We start from the raw sequence: 18,501 nt of genomic DNA, 5'->3' as shown, positions 1-18,501 counted from the left end.
AATTCAAAAAGAGGCCGGGCTAATCTACAGTACGGGAAGTCAGAATAGTGGAAACCCTGTGGGGGAAATGAGGGGTGGGGAGGCGGGTGGCTGCTGTTTCTTGATTTGGTGTGTTCCACTTATGAAGGGTCACTGAACTATGTACGCTGAGGAATTGTGTTCTTTTCCAAATGTATGTTAGACTTCAAATTTACCCTCAAAAATTCAGTTGTTCAGAGGTTATGTGAAAAGGTATGAGCAGCTTTTCTTTTTCTCAAAAATGTTTTCAAACTTCAAAATGGATGCAAATTCACCTGGGGGGGGGTGTTAATAATAGAAAAAAAAAGAAAATATAAATCACCCACAATCCCACCAGCCAAGTAAAGCCATGGTAACCATTTGGCATAAGTCTCCTCAAATACACATACATTTTTAAAAGGGGCGGGGGAGGAGAGTGGATCCCACAGGAAATGGCTGCCACGGGCAGGAGCTCAATAAATATATCCAACCAGAAGTGAATAAATCCTTTTATATGCTGTTTTATAGCCTAGTCAACCACCCCTTTAATATTATTATCATGAAGATATCTACACACCTGAAACTAATACAAAATAATATTAAATATAAACTGTAATTGAAAAAATTAAAAATAAGTTGTGTGTCCCTAAAGGGTTTGATTGTGCAGACTCAGAACAATCCAGCAACCTAGAAAGCAAAATATATGAATATTTCTCAAGTACACATAGGCAAGAACATAAAATCCAGAGCAGTGATTTGCAACCCTGGTATCACCAATTGCCTCTAAAAATTATTGGAATGCTCAAAAAGTATTCATTTTAATTCAGTGGGGTTTTAAAAGTTAGTGTATGCCCCCGATGACTCTTCAATGGGTCAAGTGGTACCAAAACCATGGGAAATCATGTCTAGGGGCTAAACACTGCACCCTCAAAGCATGTGGTTAACGCAGATCAAGTTGCATGTAAGCCCTGGCTATTTGGTCACTAAAAACCCACACTGGGTGGTTTGTGGCGGGCCCTTAAGTCAGGGAGGGTATGTCACAAGAAAAGCAAACTTTCCGACCCAGAAGACAAAGACTGATGGTTGCAGAGAGCAGGGCAAATGATAAGCATATTAAGGACAAGGCTATGAGCAGGTAGAGAACGAAGATTTATAACAATAGCTAACACTGGCAAAACGGAACTAAATCCTGGTCTGATTTCTTCAGTCATTGATTCGTTTTCTTACTCCTTCAATGATATTTACTGGGCCCTTATTCTAGACATTGGGGGTAGAGCAGTGAACAAGACAGACAAAATTATCCTGTCCTCTGAAAGCTTCCTTCTAGTGCCGAAGGACAAAAGAGTGAAATACTGAGCATGCAGGTGAGAGTTCAGTGTGATGGAGGAGGGGGGTGTAAGTCACTTCCCATAGAGGTGTAAATGTTTGGGTCCAAGTTTTAAAGGTATCCCTTCAAAACAGGTCATCATCTCCTCCCCAAAGAATTCTGCAGTAATTACATTAATGAGTCCCAGGGTAATCACAGCGTTCAGAAAAATGAACCAAGAATGTTATGGACCAGAAAGGTCCATTTAAGAAGGGGCAATTTGAAGATCCAATAATAGCTACCACTTCTCCGGATGCTGCTATGCACTATTCTCAGCCCCTGATACACCAGTATCTTCATTTCATCCTCACATTGAACTAATGAGAAGGGCAAGGGTAACATCATTTCAACAGATGGAAAAAAAAAAAAAAACACAGAAGCTCAGAGCAATTAAGGAATTGGCCCAAGGTGACACATGTGCTAAACGTGCTAAATGTTGGTGTCGGGATTTGACTTGGAGCCCACACTGCTCTGACTTTCCATAGAAAAGTCCACTGGTGGCCCGAGGTTTTCTTTTACCAACACTAGTCTTCCTCATCCTATCCAAGATTTGCCTTTCAGTATTTTACTGCGTTCTTACAACCACACCAATCACCAAGAAAAGAACTGGAGGCTGGTTCCATATTTGCAGTGTCTTCTTTTCTGCAAATAACAAGAACGGAATGGCAGTGAAGACCCTCAAATTTAAATACCACTTCCTAGATCCAATTAGAAATTATTTCTTCAAACGCTTGACATTATAAACAAACCCAAAGGAGTTCCAGTTTGATTTGAGACTAAAATTAGCCTTACGGCAAATGAGAGTTCATGTAGCCCATTTCTTACTAGGCACAGACATCTCAAACTGAACACAACCCGCATGGACCTCTTGACTGTCCCCCATCCTATCCACAAGCATGCTCCTCCACTGCGACCTGCATCTCCAAAATGGACACGTCAACCGCCCAGCCTCTCAGGCCTACAAACTCAAGAGCTCTCCGTGACCCCTCTCTTTCTCTCACCTCCTCATCCAATCCATCAGCAATTTCTAGCCTCCCCACTCCAAATCGGTCCCTTTTCTCCATTTCCCTGCCCCCCCCCCACTTTAATCCCCAGCATCTATTGCCTGGACCACCATGATGAGCTCCTAACTGATCTCTGTTTCCCAGTCTGGCTCCTTGAAAATCTCATCTCCACACAGAAGTAGCCAGAGAGAACTTTTTAAAGCATGAATCGAGACCACGTCACTTCCTTGCTAAAATTCTTCTGAAACACAGTGTTAAATTCTTCCCCCACCTACAAGGTGCTATGCGATCTGGCACTGGCCTGTTGAACCTCCAGCTCTTGCGGCTCACTCTCCTCTGCTTCTCTCTGTATAAAAACCAAAAGATGGCCGAACAGATAATGTGAATTTCAGGGAAGACACTAAATTATTCCCACGAGTACTTGCCTTTATTTCATCATCATTTTTAAATCTTTTTTAAAACTTCATAGCACCTGTTACTTTCTGAAATTTTCTGTTCAGTTGTTTAGATGCACTCTTGAACACCACACTATAGTCTGTACTATGCTATTATCTCTGAAGTGTTTACTTTAAATCACTATAATGATAAATTATAGAAACTCCTACATGTGCATTTTCCCTGTGCTCTGGTTATTTCACACTCTCTCAGCCAATGAGTGTGCAGCACGTGTCCTGGGCGCACTCTCCTGTGTTGAGTGTGTACAACAATATGACATTTTCTCTCCTGTGACCTCTCTCTATGTCATTTATTTTAAGTTCTGGCTCAAACTGCCTTCCTGAGGGCATGGTGATGGGGCTGAGAGTGCTACAAGTAAATTAAGGCAGAATATGAAACTGAATGTTAACATGTAAGCTTTACAGCAACTTGAGGACATGGGAGAGGACATCAGAGTACAAACTGCTGGTGGGTGACTGGTGTGAAGGGTATTATCAAAGCATGGAAGACTCGCCAAGAACTTGGTGGCTAGAGATTGTCAGGAACTGCAGGCAATTTGAAAAGAACTATCAAAGGAAGATTCCATGAGGCCCAAAAGTGCAGGTAACTCAAATTAGTTAGCCCACGTATTTGCACCAAGGCATTCCCCTGGACTAGGAAAGAGTGGGCTCCTTCTACCTTTTTTTTTTTTTTAATTTTTTTTAAAATATATTTTATTGATTTTTTACAGAGAGGAAGGGAGAGGGATAGAGAGTTAGAAACATTGATGAGAGAGAAACATCCATCAGCTGCCTCCTGCACACCCCCCACTGGGGATGTGCCCGCAACCAAGGTACGTGCCCTTGACCGGAATCAAACCTGGGACCCTTCAGTCCGCAGGCTGATGCTCTTATCCACTGAGCCAAACCGGTTTCGGCTCCTTCTACCTTTTGATTCCGCGTCTCCTCCACTACCTCCTGAGAAGATGCCCATGTGTTTTGTTCACTGGAGTACTCCAGCTCCTAGAACAGTGCCTGGCACAAAGTAGATCCTCAATAAAATAGTCTCTAAACAAATAAATTCGTGAACAGAAAAATATATTTTCTAGGTTTTCTCTCTACCCTCCTCTCTTTTCCTTTTCACAGATCCAGCTCTGCCTTTGTAAGACCCCTTGAGAAGGCCAAAGTGTGCAATCACAGAGCCATCATACATCTCCTCCGTATCACTAATGGACCCTCAGCCACTGTTCGGATGTGGGAAACATAACCCCCAACAGCAAGACACTAACCATTATAAAGAGACAATGCTTTTGGAGTCTGTGGTAGACTAGAAAACAGTGAGTCTATTGTGGTTAGAATAATGAACACTGGCAGGTAGCTATAAAACAAACTCAAGATGAGACCTCAGTAGTGTACACAGTATATTTCACCTACACAGCCTGCATTCATGTAGGAATTATTATTATTATTATTATTATTATTATTATTATTGTTAATTTTACCCCTTCTCAACCTTGCCTCTATCTAAATACCCCAGTGGATTTTAAATTATACAAAAGCATGAGCTACTCCAACTCATCCTAAATCCAATCCAAAAAATAAATCGTTTAGTATACATTGCAGGTAAAATATAGTCCCCAAGTAAAATAACTGCAATCCAGGGTAAAAGTTCTGTTGGCTTCATAAGCTACTTGAGAAAAAAAAAAAAAAAAAGCATGAAACGTGATGCTCTGGTCCTACACACTCTACCTATTCTTTACTAACTTTCAAGAATTGAAAGGGGAAAGGGAGCGGCAAGGGCAGTTACTGGCGCTATTTTGTGACAGAAAAAGAATTAAAAGTTAAAGTGCAGCTTCCACAACATAGCAGATCTCCAGGGACACCCGGTGACGGGGGAAAGTTCTCGGTCTGTAGCATCGATATGGAAACAACTCAGTTTCCAAACTTAAGGGGTCACCTTCCTCCTAGTTGCACTGCATGTAAATGACTGCCTGATAAATTTCAGCTGGAAGCAATCTTAACGTTTACACACCATGGCCAGGGCGGAGTTGGCCAAGCAATCTAATCTAACAGGCAAAGAGCTAGAGCTCCCAGGGTGTGGTTCCAATTTCACAAGCATCCCTGAGGGCCCCAAGTCCTAAGATCCAAGGGCTGTTAAAGGCAGGACGAAAGATCTCATCAACCACCTCTCCAAAAAGCCCCCTTCTCTTGGCAAGGCCACCTGTATTTGCCTCTGGCCTGTTTTGTGAAACAATGTAAAGAGCGGTGTCCCATCTGCTCCTTTCAAGTCTCAACACCTCAAGTGTGCTGGGAGCCCCTTCCCTCCACTTCCCCAATCGGACACGTGTCCATAGTAGCCTTCCCAACCCTGAGGGTAGTCAGCAGGGAACTTCCAAATGAACCTAATGGGGAATATTATTAATTAATTAATTAATTAATTAATTAATTAATTAAAATAGCAAACTGCCCATTCCGAAAGGGGAGAGGTTTACTTTTTAAAAAAAAAAAAAACTAAACTTGCGTTGCAGAGATTGGAGGTCCCAAGCCACCGCCAACTGGGCAGAGGGCAGGACGCGCTGGAAGGCACTGAGGATTAGCAGCAGGTTTTTGGTGGTGGTGGTGGTGGTGTTTTTAAACACTGAAGTTTTAGATGAACTAAGTTACGGAGAGAATTGCTGTGATCGGACCAGATGCACTAATGCTTTTCATTCGGGCATAAAGCACGTCCCCTCTGCCTTCTTTTCTCGGCCCTTCTCCAGGAGCGCAGGAAACCGCTAGCGGGCAGGGCCCGGGACCCGCGCGCTCCGCCCCGCCCGCCGCTCCAGTCCCTGCAGGTGCCAGCACCCAAGAAAACCCAGGCTCCCGCCTCCCTCCCCGCCGCCGCGGTACAGCCCTGGGGTGGGGTCACGGCGCGCCCAGCCTGGGCACCCCACCTGGAAAGGAGCAGCGATGCAGGGAGAGCACCCGCGTGGAGACAGCACCCCGCTCGCTGGTGGCACGATCGCGCACGCACACACTTACACACACACACACACACACACAGCGGCGCGCGGGGAGGGGCGCGGGCGGCGGGCACGGTACCTGTTCTGCCAGCCCTGGAGGAGGTTGGTGTACTTGCTGAGCACGCCCTCGAGCGCCGGCTCCCTCCGGCGGCCGTCTCCCCCGGACGGGCTAGCAGCCACCGAGCCCGGGCTGCTGCGGCTGCCCCCGCCGCCGAACCCGGCTACCGCCGACCGGCCCGAGATCCCCCGGCCCGCCAGGGAGCAGGAGGGCGAGGAGCCCGCCGAGGTGGCGCGGCTGCTGCTGCGGCTGCTGCTGTTGCTGCCCGCGCCGCCGTCCGCGCCCTGGGCCGCCCTCTCCATGGCCCGTGCGCGCCCGGAACCCGAGTGCCCGCCCGCCGCGGTGGCGGCCCCGGCGCTGGGGCTCCTGACGCGGTAACGGCGGCGGCGGCCGCTGCTACAGCTCCGGGCGCCCGGGCCGCGCGTGGCTGCTCCGAATCCCGGGGAAATGCCTGACTCATACAGGAGGAAGGGAAGGAGGCGGCGAAGGAGAACTGGGAAGGAAGCCAACGGGGCTGGATGCAGCTGTGGCCGCCCCTCCTCCCGCCACGGCCCCGGCCCCGGCCCCTCCCTTCGCACTAGTTTCCCGGGCCAGTTCGGAGCGGGCGGCCGGTCAGGCGAGCCCTCCCCGGGTTCCTCCTGCTCTTCCTTGGAGTCCTGGGGGTCGCTCAGGCCCAGGGGCTGGGGGCACTCCCGGGCGCCGATCCTCGGGGGCAGGCACGCCCCGTCACCCCTGGCGCTCCTTCTGTCGCCCCCTCCCGGATCCACAGGGGTGAACGGGAATCTCTGCGCGTCACTCCCCCACCCCCAACCCACCTCGGGACCTGGAGGGAGTGGCGGCCCCACCCACCCTGTCCACCCGGATATGGACCTGCCGGGCCTAATCCAGACTCACTCTCCCGTCTTCCGCGCTAAACCTGGGCCAGACACAGGTACACAGTAACCTAGAAATGAGCATCGCAGGTGGAGCAGAACAACAGGGCCGAAGGTCCTCCAGGATCTCCGGCGTGTCCAGTAGGGGAGGGAGGAGGAGCGTGGGAGGGGAGGGGTGGGTGATCCTCACAGGTAAGCCATCCTGGGGCATTTTCACGCGGTGGAGCTAAATGGAGTAAGGCGAGAAAACTCAGGTTCCTGCAAATGCCCCCCTAAATTGAATGGCCTAGCCACCTTATTTGCACACCCTAATACCCACCCTGATGGCCACACGTAAGCCTGGTACATCAGCACCTACACGCGTTATACAATACCAAGCAGCTGGGAGCCAGAGACTTTACAACGGGTAAGACTGCCCTGAAATCAACAAATGTTTACACAGCGAAGCATTCTGTGTTGGCTGTAATTTCTGCCCCACCCCCACTGCAACTAAGTTTCTCAATTTAAAATTGTTGCTCTTTGGCAAAAGTAGGTGGGTTGCACTCTCTTCCCCCCCCCCCCCCCACCTCACTAATAATTTTTGTGAGTATAAATATCCAGTGCAATCTGGAAGTTTCTAAAATTACCTAGAAAATAACTTTGAGGAGTTCAGACACACCACACACACAAGATAACAAAAACAAAGGGTGATAGATTGAGTGCTGTTCAAAGGCTCTACAAACCCATAAAGTAATATAAATAATTCAACAGTTTAAAAAAATTACGACAGGGAATAGAGTCAGCTCTCCTGGGGACAATTCCCCAAGCCTGATCCCTTTCTAGCTTCAAGTCCTTCCAGGAAACTTTCAAAGATGGCTTTGCTCCAGAAATGTTTGTGGAGAAACTTCTGGGGCTGAGGAGAAGTGGCTGTGCCCCTGAATAAATTACAATTCTAGATGCCTACACACTATAGAAAAGAAAAGTTTACCCCAAAAGATTGCATGGTAGAAAGGACCAACTTTGGAGCTGGGCAGAGCTGAGTTCAAATCGTAGACCTTCGTTTTCTTACCTGCAAAATGAGACCCCTGATACTACTGGCGGTGATGAATTACGTGAGGATGTTTATTTGCTCGAAATATTTTCTGCCTCTGCCCTGGCCAGTGTGGCTAGGTTGGTTGAGCATCATCCATAGGTCTCTGGTTCAATTCTGGTCAGGGCACATACCCAGGTTTCGGGTTCCAGGTTCTATCCCCAGCTGGGGTACATACGGGAGGCAACCCGATCACTGTTTCTCTCTCAGTCAGTGTTTCTCTCTCTCCCTCTCCCTTCCTCTCTCCCTAAAATTAATAAAAACATATTCTAAAAAAAAAAAAAATGTACCACCTCTTCCTATGGGAGAAGTATCTCCCTCCACACTGACCTCGGGTTTGGTCATGGAATTGCTTTGGCCAGTGGAATGTGAACAGAGGTAGTATTGGCCACTTCCAAACATAAGCTTTAAGAGCCATCCTGTGGTCCCAGCATCCTCCTCTTTTCCTTCTGCGAGGTGAGCAGCATGTCCCAGGTCATTTGTGTCCTGGGGTGAGAAGACACGTGGAATACAGCAGAGCCAAAGCCAATCAGCGTGAGCCATGTCACATGTGCAGAATGTTTGCTGGAAGCCACATGGATTTTAGGAATCATTTTATACCACAGAATAGCTTTGTCTAAAACCAACTTCTACACTAGTCAGCATGTGCGCGCTCATGAAGTCCTTCACTGACATGAAGACTGAGGAGGGGAACTATAACTGTCACTTACAGTGTGCCCAAACAGCACGCCTTGTGATGGGAGACTGCCACTCTCCTGCTAAAAAGGCAGTGACATCATCTTATTTCCTATCATCTAACCTCTACCACCATTACTCCATCCCACCCAGCCAACCTGTGGCTGGATGAGCTAACACAGCAAATTCTCACTTTGGACTAAACAAAATATTGAAACCCTTGAGACAGTCCAGGCGAAGGGGGGAGGAGCTCAGCTGAAAGGAGTTCTCAAGTCCAGCATCTCAGTCTGTTCAGGCTGCTATAACAAATACTGGGTAGCTGATGAACAACAGAAATGCATTACTCACCGTTCTGGAGGCTGGAAGTCGGAGATCAGGATGCCAGCTTGGTCAGGTCCTGGTGAGAGCCCTCTTCGGGGTCCCAGACTTCTCACTGTCTCCTCACATGGCAGAAGGGGCTAGGGAACTCTGTGGGGACTCTTTTTATAAGAGCACAGGTCCCTTATTTCCCATACACACACACACACTGTTGTCCGGGTCCATGGGATATGCATATAAGTTCTTTGGTTAATCTCTTCCCGTCTGAGATCTGTCCGTCTGTTCCATGCATCCATGCATGCCTCTGGATCTAATGTGTTTGTCAGTTTATGTTGTTCATTAGATTCCACATATGACTGAGATCATGTGATACTTGTCTTTCTCTGACTGGCTTATTTCACTTAGCACAATGGTCTCCAGGTCCATTCATGCTGTTGCAAAGGGTAAGAGATCCTTCTTTTATATAGCTGCAGAGTATTCCCATTGTGTAGATGTGCCACAGCTTTTTTTATCCACTCATCTACTGATGGGCACTTGGGCTGTTTCCAGATCTTAGCTATTGTAAATAACGCTGCTCTGGATATAGGGGTGCATATATTCTTTCTGGTTGGTGTTTCAGGCTTCTTAGGTTATATTCACAAAAGTGGGATCTCTGGGTCAAATGACATTTCTACTTTTCATTTTTTAAGGGAACTCCATACTGTTTTCCACAGTGGCTGCACCAGTCTGCATTCCCACCAGCAGTGCACTGGGGTTTCCTTTTCTCCACATCTTTGTCAGCATTTGTCGTTTGTTGATTTATTGATAGTAGCCATTCTGGCAGGTATGAGGTGAGACCACATTGTAGTTTTAATGTGCATATCTCTCATTATTAGTGACATTGACCATTTTTTCATATGTCTGTTGGCCATCTGTAGGGGACATCTGTAATACTGTCAACAATAAAAAATAAACTTAAAAAAGAAAAGAATACTGATCCCCTTCATAAGGGCTCCACCTTCATGACCTAAGCACTTACCAAAGGCCCTACCTCCTGACTCCATCACATTGGGCATTAGGATCTCCACATATGGATTTGGGGGGGGTTAGGAGGGGGGACACAAATATTCAGACCATATAAGCCAGAATGGATCACGAATAAGCCATCTGTGTGGGATCAGAAACGGCCGAGGAAGTAGGTCAGGAGCAAGAGGTAGGTGGAAAGAGAAACTCTGACAGCCCGAGCTTACCCCTTATCTTGTCATATTTCTACCCAACACAATCTAAGAGAATGGGGGGATTTGCATCTTCCTGGAAAATCAAGAACTAAGCAAAAGACTTGTCTTCATCTGTTAGGGCTGCTGTTAACAGAAAAACCACAGACTGGATGGCTTACACAACACAAAATTTCACCCTAGCCAGTTCTGCTCAGTGGCTAGAGCCCGAGGACGGAAGGGTCCCAGGTTTGATTCCAGTCAAGGACACGTACCTCGGCTGCCCGCCTGATTCCTGGCCCTAGTCGGGGCGAGTGCGGGAGGCAACCAATCGATGTGTCTGTTTCACATTGATGCCTTCTCGGTATGTCTCTCCCCTTCCCTTCTACAATCTCTAAAAATAAACGGAAAAATACCCTCGGGTGAGAATTAACAACAACAAAAAAAGAAATTCTGACAATGTTCGGAGACCTTGATGTCCTCCAATCCTTTGCCGCAGGAAACCACTTAAGCTGTGCTTCCACAGGCTCTTAAACAGAAAATGGAAATGACGTTGATGGAAAATAAACAGTTTCTGAAAATGAACAAATAGTGCTGGAACAATTGGATAGTTACATGCAAATCTTTTTCATTTTTAAAATTCATTTAAGACCTACAGCTTACATTTTACACAAAAATTACCTCAAAAGGGACCAAAAACTAAAATGTGAAATGTAAAGCCATTAGACTTTTAAAAGAAAACATAGGAGAAATCTTTATGAACTTGGGGTAGAAAAATGGAGCCAACACACATTACCTTTTGTGAAAAGGGAAGGTTCGTGGAGAGGGCAGACCCAGGGCTCAGGGCGGGGAGTCCGGAACCACAGAGAATGATTCCCGGCCGTTGGAGACCTAATCAAGGAACTTGCAACTGGACTGCAGTTTGCCCGACTGGGTTTCAGAACGACCATGGACCACTGACCCCAGCTTCCTGTTTTCCCCCTTTCTGAACCGGCATGTCTGGAGCAGTTATCCTGTGTGACTCACTTTGTGTGCTGAGGGGGCAGGGGGCAGAAAAGCTGTTCCCTCAATTTCCCAGGTCACCAGGAGCTGATCTTAAGGACCTGCACCCTACGAGCCTCTTCTCTCCTGGACCAGACTTGGATGGCAAGATTCTGGACTTGAAGCTGGCGCCGTGATGGAATGAAACTCTTGGGGGCCTTTGGGGAGTGGATGGGTGCACTTTGCATGTGGGAGGGTTATAAATAATTTTTGACCAGAGGGTGGGCTGTAGTGGTTTCAAAGATATGTCAACAGCCCAGCCAGCGTAGCTCAGTGGTTGAGCGTTGACCTATGAACCAGGAGGTCACGGTTCAATTCCCGGTGAGGTCACATGCCTGGATTTCGGGCTTGATCCCCAGTGGGGGGTGTACAGGAGGCAGCCGATAAACAATTCTCTCTCATCATTGATGTTTCTATCTCTCTCCCTCTCCCTTCCTCTCTGAAATCATTAAAAATATATTTTTTAAAAACGCACAAAGATACGTCATCAAATTTTGTGATATGCCACCCCTCAAGAGGTGCAGCTTAATTTCTCTCCCCTTCAGTGTGGAGTGGACTTTGTGAATGACTTCTAATGAGCAAAATATGAGAGAATTGTTGAAATGTCATGTCCAAGACCAGGTTATAAAAAGACAATGTTTTCGGTCTTGGCTGCGAGTGCTCGCCCTCTTTCTCATCACCCACTCTAGGGAAGCCAGCTGCTCTGTCCTGGGGCCACTCAAACAGCCAATGGAAAAGCCCATGTAGGAAGAATTAAGGCATGCCAGCTGCCGGCCCCTATGTGAGTAACCTGGGCAGCAGATTTGTCTGAGGCCAGCTGGCAGCCACATAGGGCATTACCTGGTCAGACCTGGAGATGGCTGCATCCCTGACAAACAGCTTGACTTCAACTTCCTGAGAGACCCTGAGTCAGAAGCACACGATTCCTCAGAAACCGTGAGATAATGAGTGTGTTGTTTTAAGCCTCAAAGTTTGGAACAATTTGTTACTCAGCAATAGATAACTAATCCAGATAGGCTACCTTGAAACTTGTCATTTTGTTATTTTTATCTCTTTAGTGCCTTCTCACTGCCATTGGCCAACTTTTCGTGTCCTGATGATACGGAGCAGGGAAAATAAGAGAGTTCGAGACAGGTTGAAAAATATATATCCGTGTGTTATTGGCAGAAGTATAGACATATAGAAACGTGAAACAGAATAGAGAGGCTAGAAATAGTTCCATGTGAAATAGCCAATTGATTTTTGACAGATGTAGGAAGGCAATTCCATGGAGCTCTCTGTATCAGTTTCCTACAGCAGCTGTAAAATAGTACCACAAACCTAGTGGCTTAAAGACAGATCAAATTTATTATCTTACAGTCCTGGCAGTCAGAAGTCTGAAAACGGGCCTTTCAGGCCAAAATCGAGGTATTTTTCTAAAGGATCGAGGGGAGAATCAGTTCCTTGCCTTTTCCAGCTTCTAGAAGCAACCTGTCTTTCCTTGGCTCCTGCCTTGTCATATCTCTTTGGTGCCTTCTCGTTGACCAACTTTTCAAATCCCGAAGATCTGAAGCATGAAAGAGCCAGTGGAGAAGCCCATGCAGGAAGAATGAAGGCATGCCAGCTGCCAGCCACTATGTTTGTAACCGGCGAAGCAGATTTTAACCTCACTCCAACCTCTGCTTCTTCCTTTCACCTCCTTACCTGATTCTGACTCTCCTGTGTCGCTCTTATAAGGATCCTTGGAATTACACTGGGCCCTCCTGGATGATGTTCTCAATAAATGATGGTGGAACAACTGGACCTGGTCCTGCCCAAAAAAAAGAACTTTGATCTATATCTCACACCTTATGAAAAAAAAATTGATTGAATCATAAACCAAAATGTAGAAGGTAAAACTCTTAAACTTTCAAAAGAAAATATAGGAGAAATCTTTGTGAACTTTGGATCAAGGAAATCAGTTTTAGATAATACATCAAAAGCACAATCCATTGAAAAATTAGATTTTATAAAAAAATTAGAAATTTTTTATCTGCGAAGATACTATTAAGAATGAAAAGACACACCACATAGTAGGGGAAATATACTTGTGAATCTGACACGGGGCTTGTCTCCAGGATATGTAAAGAACTCTCAAAATGCAAAAATAAGAAAATAAACAGCATTACTTTTGAAATAGGAAAAGATGTAAACAATCACTTCACCAAACAAGTCATAGTGATGGCAAATAAGCATGTGAAGAGATGCTCGACACCATTAGTCATTAGGCAAATGCAAATTAAAACTACAATGAAATACTACTGTTACAAAAACAAAATTCAACTGAGTAAATATTAAAGACGTACTGGCTTTATTCAACAATTCATGAGTCAGGCAGCATCCCATCTAGCAAATAAACAGATGAGAGCTCCGCCAAGCTGCAGGAAAAGGAAGGTTTTTGTAGACAGAAAGGGAAATTTCTAGCAAAGAGTGGATAGTTTCAGACTTCGGAGGAGACTCCTTTGGGGTATGGAAGGGGTCTTTGGGGATTACCTCACTAATGCTGACCAGGAAATTCCAGACTGCACAGTTAAAATCATATCCCTGGGGGAGGCTGAGACTGTGATTGGGTTAGATAGTAAGTCTTGTTGGCTGACATGGGGCTTATCATAAGTAATTCCATTTTAGGCCTATTGCTGCTGCCTCCTCCTCCTTCTCCTTCTCCTTCTCCTTCTCCTTCTCCTTCTTCTTCTTCTTCTTCTTTTTTAACACTACATAGCTATCGGCATGACAAAACACACAAGAGGTGAGGACTCAGAGTAACTGGAACTCTTATACATTGCTGCTGAGTATCAAATAGGACAGCCACTTTGGAAAACTCTTTGGCAGTTTCTTTTAAAGTTAAACATAAACTTCCACAGGACCTAGTTATCCCACTTCTAGATACTGATCCAAATGTAATGAAAATCTATGTTCACATGAACAACCTGCATTGAATGTTTATTGATGCTTCATTCATAATCACCAAAACCCAGGAGACAACCTAAATATCCCTCAACTGGGGAATGAATGAAAAACCAAACAAAACTCTGATACATTCATGCAATGGACAACTACTCGGCAATAAAAGGGAACAAACTGTTGAGCTATACAACAGCACAGGTGAATCTCAAATGCATTATGCTAAGTGAAAGAAGCCAAGCTCAAAGGCATACGATTCCATATATGACATTCTGGGAAAGGCAAATGACAGGGGCAGGAAACAGATCAGTGGTTGCCAAGAGTTAAGGATGGAGCAAGGATTTGCCTACAAAGAGGTGGCTGGAGAGAATTTTTTGAGGGGACTGGGGTGGTGGAGACCACTTCTGTATCTTGGTGGTTATGGTTACAAGGACTCCACGCCCTTGTCAAAATTCATAGACTGGCCACCAGCCTCAAAGGGGAAGGAGGAGTGAATTTTATTAAATGTAAAAATTTTAAAAACTTTTTAAAAAGGTATATGAGGTCAACTGCCTTGTGTACCTTCGTATTAGGGAATGGATTCCACAGATGATTGCACGGATGGATGGATGGATGGATGGATGGATGGATGGATGGATGGATGGGTGGACGGACGGACAAGTGGATTGATTAATGGATGGGTGGATAGATGTCTACTTGCTTGCCTGCTTATTTACTTACTTATTGCTCAAATGTTTAGGTTCCCGAGGTGGTATTACTCAGACCTTTCAGGTAGGAGTACAGGTGTTTTTTCTGTACGTCACCTTCAGTATACAGTTAAATGAGCATCTGAGGATTAAATGAGACACCAAAAGGGAAATTCTTTTTTTTTTTTTAAGATATTTTTATTGCTTTCAGAGAGAAAGGGAGAGAGAAGGATAGAGAAATAGAAACATCAATGATGAGAGAGAATCATCGATTGGCTGCATCCTGCACGCCCCCTACTGGGGATCGAGCCTGCAACCCAAGCATGTGCCCTTGGCTGGAATCAAACCCAGGACCCTTCCATCCGCAGGCCAATGATCTATCCACTGAGCCAAACCATCTAGGGCAATGTGAAATTCTTTATAAATTCAAAGTGTACTACAAATGCGAGCTATGCTACTGCTAAAGGAAGAAAACATCCAGATATTCATTTGTTCTGCAACAGTGTTGAGATTCCTGGAAGACCATAAAATAGATAACACAGATTTTTAAAACCCAAAGAAAGCCTCTGTCCAAAGATGAAGTGATACGCAAACAGTGCAATGAACAGGCGTGCAGTACGGAGCCACTACTAAAAACCACCCTAGACATTCTAACTCCTCACCCTCCCACCTCATCGCCTGATAAAATGGAAACAGAGGATGAAGCCAACCTCGGCACGTTTCTGACAGGGAAAACGAAATCCAGAAAGAAGAGGAGACTTCTACAGCGTCACACTGTGAGCTGATGGTAGAGTTAGGATCACCATCTCATGGTAGAATGTTCCATTCCAATTATAGTTTTACGTAGTATGCAAAGTAGTTCTTCCAAATCCCCAAAACAGTTCTTCTAACTTCTCAGCAGCTAACCCCAAATAACCAGATTGGCAGATCACTGAAACAGGCAAAAGAGTCCAGACACATAAAAGGGGGAAAAACAATTTAATGTTCCTATAAAGGAAAGCATCTGTCCAAAGAAACATTTTTTTTTTTTAATTTCTTTATTGATTAAGGTGTCACATATTTGTCCTCATCCCCCCATTCCCATCCCACCCCTCTCCCCACGCATGCCCCAATCCCCTGTTGAACTTAACCGTTGGATAGGCTCATATGCATGCACACAAGTCCTTTGGTTGAACTCTCCCCCTCCTTCCACCCTCCCCTATCCTCCCTCTGAGGCCCGATAGTCCGATCGATGCCTCCTTGCTTCTGGTTCTGTTCTTGTTCCTCAGTCTATGTTGTTCATCATTTCCCCTAGATGAGCGAGATCATATGTCACTAGATATATACTAATAAGAACTGAATGTGAGACGAGCAATAATAGTTATGCTGACAGGCAAATGAATCAATCTGTAGCGAGCTTCCCCCTGGACCAACAGTTCTTTTGAGACCCAATTTCAATGTCCAGTAGTTCCTTATGTGTACATGTCAGCACTGACCCCTCAGCTCTGGATGGTGGACAAATGGTGGTAATGGAGGTCCGACTCCCTCTGGTTTGGTCTCGGCCGAACCCAGAGGCACGGCGTCACCCGGATTAAGGGGCACGTGGCCTCACCCATACCCAAGGGGCGCGTGGTCTCACCCGGGCCTGGGACCCAGCCTCACCCGGATGGATCCAGGGGCGCATGGCCTCACCCGGACCCAGGATCTGTCTTCACCCGTACCCAGGGACGCTTGGCCTCTCCCAGACCCAGGGGCGCGTGGTCTCACCCGGGCCTGGGACCCAGCCTCACCCGGATGGATCCAGGGGCGCACGGCCTCACCCGGACCCAGGATCTGGCTTCACCCGTACCCAAGGACACTTGGCCTCTCCCAGACCCAGGGCCACTTGGGCTCACCCGGGCTTAGTTGCACAAGGCCTCACCTGGATCCAGGGACACATGGTCTCTCCCGGACCCAGGGAGGCTTGGCCTCTCCCAGACCCAGGGCCACTTGGGCTCACCCGGGCCTAGGTGCACGAGGCCTCATCCGGATCCAGGGACGCATGGTCTCACCCGGACCCAGGGACGCTTGGCCTCTCCCAGACCCAGGGGCACGTGGCCTCACCCGGGCCTAGGTTCACGAGGCCTCACTCGGATCCAGGGACACATGGTCACACCCAGACCCAGGAACGTTTGGCCACTCCCAGACCCAGGGCCACTTGGGCTCACCCGGGCCTAGGTGCACGAGGCCTCATCCGGATCCAGGGACACATGGTCTCACCCGGACCCAGGGACGCTTGGCCTCTCCCAGACCCAGGGCCTCTTGGGCTCACCCGGGCCTAGGTGCACGAGGCCTCATCCGGATCCAGGGACGCATGGTCTCACCCGGACCCAGGGACGCTTGGCCTCTCCCAGACCCAGGGCCACTTGGGCTCACCCGGGCCTAGGTGCACGAGGCCTCACCCGGATCCTGGGACACATGGTCTCACCCGGACCCAGGGATGCTTGGCCTCTCCCAGACCCAGGGCCACTTGGGCTCACCCGGGCCTAGGTGCACGAGGCCTCACCCGGATCCAGGGACACATGGTCTCACCCGGACCCAGGGACGCTTGGCCTCTCCCAGACCCAGGGCCACTTGGGCTCACCCGGGCCTAGGTGCACGAGGCCTCACCCGGATCCAGGGACACATGGTCTCACCCGGACCCAGGGACGCTTGGCCTCTCCCAGACCCAGGGCCACTTGGGCTCACCCGGGCCTAGGTGCACGAGGCCTCACCCGGATCCAGGGACACATGGTCTCACCCGGACCCAGGGACGCTTGGCCTCTCCCAGACCCAGGGCCACTTGGGCTCACCCGGGCCTAGGTGCACGAGGCCTCACCCGGATCCAGGGACACATGGTCTCACCCGGACCCAGGGACGCTTGGCCTCTCCCAGACCCAGGGCCACTTGGGCTCACCCGGGCCTAGGTGCACGAGGCCTCATCCGGATCCAGGGACACATGGTCTCACCCGGACCCAGGGACGCTTGGCCTCTCCCAGACCCAGGGCCTCTTGGGCTCACCCGGGCCTAGGTGCACGAGGCCTCATCCGGATCCAGGGACGCATGGTCTCACCCGGACCCAGGGACGCTTGGCCTCTCCCAGACCCAGGGCCACTTGGGCTCACCCGGGCCTAGGTGCACGAGGCCTCACCCGGATCCTGGGACGCATGGTCTCACCCGGACCCAGGGATGCTTGGCCTCTCCCAGACCCAGGGCCACTTGGGCTCACCCGGGCCTAGGTGCACGAGGCCTCACCCGGATCCAGGGACACATGGTCTCACCCGGACCCAGGGACGCTTGGCCTCTCCCAGACCCAGGGCCACTTGGGCTCACCCGGGCCTAGGTGCACAAGGCCTCACCCGGATCCTGGGACACATGGTCTCACCCGGACCCAGGGATGCTTGGCCTCTCCCAGACCCAGGGCCACTTGGGCTCACCCGGGCCTAGGTGCACGAGGCCTCACCCGGATCCAGGGACACATGGTCTCACCCGGACCCAGGGACGCTTGGCCTCTCCCAGACCCAGGGCCACTTGGGCTCACCCGGGCCTAGGTGCACAAGGCCTCACCCGGATCCAGGGACACATGGTCTCACCCGGACCCAGGGACGCTTGGCCTCTCCCAGACCCAGGGCCACTTGGGCTCACCCGGGCCTAGGTGCACGAGGCCTCATCCGGATCCAGGGACGCATGGTCTCACCCGGACCCAGGGACGCTTGGCCTCTCCCAGACCCAGGGGCACGTGGCCTCACCCGGGCCTAGGTGCACGAGGCCTCACCCGGATCCAGGGACACATGGTCTCACCCGGACCCAGGGACGCTTGGCCTCTCCCAGACCCAGGGCCACTTGGGCTCACCCGGGCCTAGGTGCACGAGGCCTCACCCGGATCCAGGG

The 18,501-nt window shown here is 48.7% G+C and overlaps 1 protein-coding gene across 3 annotated transcripts in view; it reads right to left on the bottom strand.

Annotated features, from left to right (window-relative positions):
* OSBPL10 (oxysterol binding protein like 10) overlaps positions 1 to 18,501 on the bottom strand; it is a 266,667-nt gene that overhangs the window by 202,899 nt on the left and 45,267 nt on the right. The window contains exon 1 of one of the 3 annotated variants that reach the window (XM_028134978.2): positions 5,862 to 6,259. The exons of 1 other annotated variant lie outside the window; for it this stretch is intronic. In XM_028134978.2, the coding sequence (XP_027990779.2) occupies positions 5,862 to 6,142 (281 nt within the window). In that variant the 5' untranslated portion in view covers positions 6,143 to 6,259. Of the gene's footprint in view, positions 1 to 5,861; positions 6,260 to 18,501 lie in introns of those variants that run through there. One more of the 3 variants, XM_054729777.1, reaches the window with a different exon arrangement.

Source organism: Eptesicus fuscus, chromosome 18 (genome assembly GCF_027574615.1).
Source record: "Eptesicus fuscus isolate TK198812 chromosome 18, DD_ASM_mEF_20220401, whole genome shotgun sequence".
Classification (NCBI taxonomy): Eukaryota; Metazoa; Chordata; class Mammalia; order Chiroptera; family Vespertilionidae; genus Eptesicus; species Eptesicus fuscus.
This window is presented reverse-complemented; position numbering and strand designations above follow the sequence as displayed.